Source organism: Diadema antillarum, unplaced genomic scaffold (assembly GCF_040938485.1).
Source record: "Diadema antillarum isolate AM-2024a unplaced genomic scaffold, OU_Dant_1.0 seq00000454_RagTag, whole genome shotgun sequence".
Classification (NCBI taxonomy): Eukaryota; Metazoa; Echinodermata; class Echinoidea; order Diadematoida; family Diadematidae; genus Diadema; species Diadema antillarum.
This window is the reverse complement of record NW_027271426.1, coordinates 284,638-292,762: the sequence shown is the minus strand read 5'-3', so window position 1 is coordinate 292,762 and position 8,125 is coordinate 284,638. Positions and strand designations below refer to the sequence as shown.

General features: G+C 37.9%; 1 protein-coding gene across 1 annotated transcript in view; it reads left to right on the top strand.

The window, feature by feature from the left end:
- Positions 1 to 434: 434 nt before the first annotated feature.
- The window catches only part of LOC139732841 (neurofibromin-like), a 96,224-nt gene continuing 88,533 nt past the window's right edge, over positions 435 to 8,125 (top strand). The window contains exon 1 of the mRNA XM_071643682.1: positions 435 to 548. Within this exon, the coding sequence (XP_071499783.1) occupies positions 489 to 548 (60 nt within the window). The 5' untranslated portion in view covers positions 435 to 488. The remainder of the gene's footprint in view (positions 549 to 8,125) is intronic.

The following is an 8,125-nucleotide window of genomic DNA, read 5'->3' as shown; positions in this document are numbered from 1 at the left end:
TACACGCACTCACACAAGTGCACAACATTCATTGTGATCTATACTCTTACTTATTGACATACAAATTTATTCATATCACTGTATCTCTCTAGCGTTGGTCAGCCAAGTTTTTAATCACGGTGTGTGTGTGTCTGTGTAACTCGGTGATTCGTGTTTGTATTAATAGTTATGTGAGTACAGCAGAAGAAGCGAAATACATAGACAGAGAGGGGGTAAGGGGGAGGAACAGACAGGAGATGGGGTGGAGAGGGAACAGGAAAAAGGAAAGAAGGAAAGAAAGAAAAGCAGTATGTAATATGAGCCTGCTTGAGCGGAAGGGGAGAGATTCAAGCGATCCCCGCCCAACTCCACCATCGCAAACCCCACCTCTATGATAATAAAAGTTAAGCGTAGAGGGCGCTGTCATAAATAAATAAATTTCTGAATGAAATCGCCGCTGCTGCAGTCGGCAAGCCCATGTAGAAAGTTTTCATTATTTTCCCCTCAGAATGGCCGCCCAGAGGCCTATAGATTGGGTGGCACTGCTTATTGGGAGATTCGAGGAGCAGGTATGTAGTGATATATCACTCTTATTGTTCATATGATGTCATTATTTGGGGAAGTGGTCGTCATTTTCCAGTTTCTTTAGTTGGTGAACGGGGACATGTCCATACGATTAATGTGTAGAGATCATTACTGTAGTAATGAATGGGACGTCTCGTCATTCGTTCGCGTACAAACGGAGGCCGAATCGAAGCCACACAGTAAACGTCAACGTGTGTGTGCTGGTGCCGTAGCGAGACCGCTGCGAAGAAGCCAGTCTGAGTAAAACAGGTTGGGTGGAATGATTGGTTTTCATTGGCCTATGTGAACGGAATTGCTCAAGAATTACCTGCTGAAAGAGTAGTTCAAGACAAGTGTAATACCTTTGTACTGCTATCTTGATGAGAAGAATGAGATTTTAAATTAACTCAATAATACAGCTAGGACTGGGTGCTGCACCAAGCCAAGAAACAACAGTAGAGCTGTCTACCATACATTACTGGCAGTGTACTGCAAAAGCCCATACATTCAATGCAAGCGGCTTGCTAATGCTACAGACAGTACAAACATGTGCATGACTTGTGTGGGTTGTGTGCATAAATTTTATATTACTATCTCTAGCTCATCAGAATAACTAAAACTTCCTCGTATTTACATGTCGTATTGTAGGGCTTATAATATAAGGCATTTGGCACAAAATTGTTGTGTACTTGTAGTACTCCCATCCATATGCATCACGGTCAATTTATCTTTACGTAGACATGCATGCTATGTCATATTTTTTGTTTACTTCCAGCATAGAATTAGAACTTTTACTAGTTTTAGTAGCTGTAGCTCATGAAATTTAGACCGAGAGAGTCCCTAGATTAAGTGAGCATGCATGCCAATGATCCTCTCACTGCGGCAGTTGAGTTGATGAGTGACAAAAAGATTGAGAATATAACTTAAGCAGTTCATGTCGAAGCTTGTAGTTAAGTACAGACTTTCACAAATAATCGTCATCTGTATGTACTAGTATGTGGATATCAATTTGCAGTTGATAACCACGTGGGCTTTCAGTGTGACATTGTTTGTTTCCTTGTTTGTTGCATGGCGATATCTGATTTGGCAAAGTAATATAGCCTACTGTACATATGTGGTATAATTTTGCGGTGTTCATTATTTCAGTGAGCTGAGTGGACCTATTTTCCTGGGTTTTTAACAACTTGTAAAAGTATTACCTTGCATAACACAAATGTGTTGTACATCGTATCCAACCTGGGAATTCACTAACTTATCACCTGAAAAGGGATAATTCTTATTTCTCTTTCCATCACTCTGTTTCTTTGTTGTGAATTCAACCACCTGCGAGATGTCCCACTTTGCAAAATATTATACACTATATGTGAAATATAGTATCTAGGATAAATCATAAAGTTTTCTAAAGTAAAGACAATTTTGAACAGTGTGACTAGTAAAAAAAAAAGAAAAATGAAGATGGGATAGGTTGGAATTGGATGGTTAATACAGCTGTATATGAAACATGGGATGCTGACTGTCATAATAGTATGATGTGACACTACAGCTTGCAATTCATTGGTCTGAACGCTAAATTTGCATTTCTTAGATCCATATTCTTTTCTTTCATCTTTTTACATGTAACAACATTCCTGTCAGGGATGCAAAAAGTGTACTGTACAGTATATTTGTTCACAATGTGACATGCCTGAGGATGCAGAAATTCAAGTGTGAAAAAAATTTGTAATTCTATCACATGATTTGAATCCATATTCACTTTGCTTATATCTATTCATCACATACCTGTAATGTGTGTTTGTGTGCCAAATTCAGAAATTTGTGATGGGAGTGGTCTGATTTTCAGGCATCCACTACAGTTGTGTACAAGTATGGTATTTTATTAAAATGTTACCCTATAGAACTGTCTATGCCATATTAAAGGGAACATCGATGATGTTGATCTGTATACATTTTTCTCTCCGTGAAATATTCTAAGAGTTCATAATGGTAGTACTCACTCTGTGTACAAATTGATACATCTTGAGAATTTATTTTCTTTCACAAAAATCATAGAGCTTGAAACAAAGCTCTACAACAATGGTAATTAAACTTGTCTAAGGTGCTGTGTAATTGTCAGATGGGCCCCATTGCATGAGAATATGATACTGGTAACTTTACAATTAATGGTAAATCTGCAATCAGTGGTAGCCATCAATTGGACAGATTACCTTTTAAAACAGTTCAAAGTTCATATACATATTGCCATATCAAAAACACCACAATTTCTACAGTTTATGAACCATATGCCCCAGGTATGACACCAACACAAAAATCATAGAGCTTGAAACAAAGCTCTACAACAATTGTAATCTGTCTCATACTATGGTGCTGTGTAACTGTCAGATGTGGAGTGAGGATAATTGCCTATATGTTTCTGTATTATTCTGGTGCTTGTCTTGACTTTCAAGAGACTAAAAAACGAAACAAAATATGAATGTTCAAGACTGAAAAAAGCAAATTCCCGTTACAAAGATTTATCAGAAGATATAATGCACTTTATTGCATCCATATGAAATGACATCCACAATTTTTGTTTTCTTTTTTAAAGCATTTTCCTGTATTCATAATATTTTCTCCATCTACTTAAAGTATACAGTGCAGGTGACTGCAATTCAATAATGGACAATGCATTTTAAAATCCATGGGTGTTGTAGAAATTTAATGTCTACTATCACACTAAATCCATTTTATATCTGCTGGTCTGACCTGTTTGTCAGACCAGTAGGTAGCCAGTTTTTCCATTATTTTTAATGGTCCATTCCTGAAAAAGTTACTGGCCCAACAGTGATTTTTACTGGTCCTGGACAGTTTGACCAGTGCAAGTGTGCTACATTGCTATACATTGTACAAGTTGTAGCTCTGTACTGTATATCAAACTGAAATTTGTGCTACATGATTTTTGTTGTCACCATGAACTTTCTTTCTGGAATGTGCAGAAATTATTACTGTGATTTACTACAACCCTCTATGAGATGTTTGTTTGAGTTTGCAGTGAAGTTAAGAATGCTGAGAGGTTTTGTAAAGCTCTTACCCATTTAAAAGTCCACAATTTGGTTGAAACCACAAAGTAAAATGGATTTTGAAAATCTGCAGGAGTACATAAATACTAGTTTGAATAATGAGGCATCACAAAAAAATAAATAAATGAAATGAATTAGAAGACCTGCAAGCTCAACCTTCCAATCCTTTACACACTGTCATGTAAATGTCTTCAGTATGGCTTTCCAAGTTGGTTTTGATACATTGTATCTTCTGTTTTGTTGTGCCACAAAAAGATTTTTTTCCCCCCAAGTTAATCAGTCAGTGTGAATTACATACTATGTATTAAACAGGGATGCATGGACTCTCATACTTGTAGAAAGGAAGAAATTAAATCACAGAATGCACGGCGGTGCTCTGTGAAGGCAGAATGAGTACAACTCCGTGTAGGTCATGTCATTGATGAACTCAGTGTCAAAGCCAGTTCGAAGTTCCACATGAGCAGAAAAAAGGTCATTTGCAATAGGCATGTTGGTTTTTAAAGTCACTGAAATATAGGGCATGGTTAGTCATGCATTCCTTACACATGATGCTTGCTAGTACATCCACCTGACAGCAACAAAGTGCTCATTTACTCTATTTGGCGATGTTTCCCATCGACATCCGAGATATTTGATAGATAAACTTTGTTTGCATTCAATTGATGTAAAACAAAATGCTTTCCCAAGTGTTTATTTAAAGACCATTGTGGTCACTTGGTCTGTGTAAAGTTTATTCCTCATTCAAGATATGAATTGCACAGTCTATTGGCGGGCCAACTTATGCATTACATTTTTGTATGTCACTCTGAAAAGAAGTGCCTGATCGACTTTGAAAAAAGAAAGGTCATATTTGTACAAATGTGTGCATGGGCTAATTACGAACTGGCTTATTGTCATCATACAATTACAATGAATTTATTACATTTTTGCAATATCAACAGTTAGAAAAAATGCTGTTACTAATGGGCAAGTTCTTGTAAATGTTCATGATAGTATTAATATCCCCCAACCTACTGTATACTCTGTATATTTTGAGAGGTTTTCATTTTTGTGAATAAATAAAATTGCAAGTCCAATACTATTCCCAAATTTTAAAAAATGCAAATTTATTAACTCTGACCTTCACATGAATATGACTTGCATGCATACATTGCTGCGCACCACAAATGCAAATTTAACTCTCACGAAATTGTCATGAAGTCATGGTTCACAAAAAATTAGACTTCCAAAATATATGGCATATATACAATACATTGTACAATTGTAAAGCATGAACCACTTTCACTCAAACTACAATGTATACAAGTTTGTACTGTGTGCGTGAGTGGCATGGGTATGCCATAATATTTGGTGAGGGTATGCATCCAGTGAATGCATAATATTGCTGTGGGCATGGTTTTCTATTCGTAAAAAAAAAAGTTAAGCCTAGGCCATGTTAAAATTAGAAACATTCATTTCATTCGATAAGAGAAAGTTAATATCATCTCTTCCTATTTTCCTCCTCTCTCTCCCTCTCTTTCTCTCTCTCTCTCTTCCGCTTCTTTTTCCTTACTGTTTCTCCCGAAATTCTTTGTGCCCTTGATATATTGTTCAATCTTTTCATATTATTGCACTCTTTTTATAGTTTGTCTATTGAGTAACGATCCAACATATTACAGTACCTCAACCTTTTACAATTTCTTTGAGATGAGAATATATTCCTCCTACCGATACTGAAGAACTGCAGTGATTTGTAAAATCACAGTTCGCCCTCTGAGACTACAACTACTTTGTAGGATGAAAACAGCAGCAACAACAACAGCAGGTTTTTTTTTTCTTCTAAATTTCAAAGTAACTTCAGGTACTGTACATTTGTAATTTTAGATTTTTTTTTTTTTTCTGTGTCACTCCTGATCTGGCAAGTGAATCCAGATAGTGATTGCCCTGTATTGAAAGGTTACTGGCCCCATCCTTTCCATTATCCTCTACCAAGAATTGTGATCCATTTTATGTGTTTGGGTTTTTTTTTTTTTTTGCTGTTGTTGTTGGGGGGATCTCTTGTTTAAAATGAATTTGTAAGATTAGCACATGTTTAACTTTGAATAGACTGAATCTGCAATGTATTCACATTTTATGCATGCTTTCTTCACAGAAGTTGCCCTTAACAACCATAAAGCCTGCAGAGGCTTGCCCTACCTAGCAGCAACATAGATCCCATTTACAGTGTGAGGCTCGGCCGCGGCTCGGCCGCGGCCGAGCCTGCCTTCATTTCAGTGTAAACGCGCAAAAGGCCAAATGCGGGGCCAAAATTGGCCGCGCATTTGGCCATGCTCTGGAGGTGGTCTCGGCCGCGGCCGAGCCCGGCCTTTTCTCAGTGTAAATGCAAACTGGGCCAAATGCACGGCCAATTTCAGTCTGGTTTCCAAACCCTCTGCCCGTACTATTTCGCTATTCAGGATATTAACCCCCTCAACGTTGAAAACTAGTATAGTTTAAGGTGGTTTTGTCCTGCAAAGGATTTTTCCTTCGGCAAAGGCCTTTGCCCGAACGGCGACTTCGTCGCCACGGAATTCAGTTGGCAAAGGGTCTGAAAACCAGACTATACCAAATTGCGTTTGTTTACAAGCAGAGCGCCACTTCGACAAAATATTGAAAGGTTTGAATCAAAAGCGCGGCTCAGCCCGGCAGTGTAAACGGACAAAATTGTGGGGCTTGGCCCCGCAATTGAGGCTGGGCTCAGCCGCGGCTCGGCCGCGGCTCAGCCCAGCCCTGCACTGTAAACGGGGTCTAAGTGAATTCCTGTCTATGGTACTTAATGGGTGAATTGAATGCTGCATTACTATGTTGCAGGAAAAGAAAACTCCATCAATTGATTTTCGAAACTCAAGTTTTGCAATTTGATGCGAAAGTATTGTAATTCATCTGCATGAACACACACACCAAAAAAATTCATTATCTTGATGCAAAAATCGATCCTGCTTTATTCTCTTTTAATAAATGAAAACAAAGGGAAACTGACCAGAAATATATTTATAATTTTTAAGTGAAAAATTGAGCAAAGAAAATGGGATTTTATCGATTCTATTTCAGAAACGGAGTTATAATTTGCTGTAATAAGCGCAGAGAGAAACTCAAGTTTTTTTAAATCCCACAATGCAATGTGCCATGTGCAGTACATTTTGTGTGTCCGAATTCTTGGATGCCAGGGGTCATGTTCTAGTCACTCTTGGTCTATAGTCCTGCACAGTGTGTGTGAACAGTGGCGAATTAACTTTGAGTTTTGCTTTGCAATGCAACAAATGTTAATTTCTTTGTGTGAATGTGGCTGTCAATTGTACGCATAGTGCATTCCAAGTATTTGAACGAATCAAGTTTGTACAGATGGATGGAATAGTTTGTCAACAGTTCCTTTAAAGAGGAAATATCAATAAAGTTGAATGCAGTAAACTGGCTTGTTGTGCAGGTAGATTTGCAGCACATATTGCAGAGATATGTAATTTGTATTTAACAGAAAGTACTTAAACTGGCAGTAAGGATTGTAACCTGAGCACTGTTTCATGAAAGTTGACAGTCTCTGACAATTTCAATGAAATCCTTGGTTTCGATTGGCTGAGAAGCTCTGGTCACTGACTGTTACTATGGTGATTGTCAGGGCATAGAGCTTTTTATGAAACGAAGCCCTGGTATTTCATAAAGCCTGGCAAACATATTAATATTGGTGTTAAAAAAATGAAAATTAGTCCCACTCCATCCTCCCCTCCTCTCTCATTCACTTTTGTCTTTTAATACCGCTTCCAAAAGACTTATGCTTTTAGTGTCTTCTTGCTTTCATTCTTTCAGTGTATCTCCTTGTCTCTTTCTTTCTTCATCGCTATCTCTCTTAGGCTGCGTTTATTGTCTTTCCCCTGTTTGAAATGGCTTTCAAAAGCCATTTCCAAAGCCCTTTAGAAACGGCTTCCAAAATAGTTGCGTTTATCAATTCATCGCAAACACAAAAACTGGCCTTGTCACTTAGCAGCTGCATTGCGCAATTTGACTTAGAGAAGGGGTCATATATATACTGTAACCGCAGTACAAAGCCGTTTCAAAAGAGCTTTGAGTTTATCTTGCTTCAGAGGGCTTCTAGAAACAGGTTTCTGGAAACCTGTTTCGGAAACCTTTTTCTGAAAGCACAAATTTCCAGCTTTCGAAAAGGCTTTCTGGACCCCATAATCAAAACAGCTTTGCGTTTATCAACTCGTAAAAATTCCTTGAAAGCCGTTTGGAAAACCTGTTTCTGCCGAGAAAAAGAGTTGATAAACGCACCCTAATACTTTCCTTGTCCGTGTACTGTATGCACATTTCTGAGTAAGAAATGCTGTGACACAACAAGAAATTATGCATATCTTAACTTTTAAAAGAACGGAGTTTCGCGATTTCCTTCATTGTAGATGATAAACACGGCATTCCTGCTTCAGCAGGCAATACGTACATATTGTACAATACGTACGTTGTTGTTGGTTTGATTTGTTTTATGACATAAAACCAGACTGAAAGGTATGGCATAC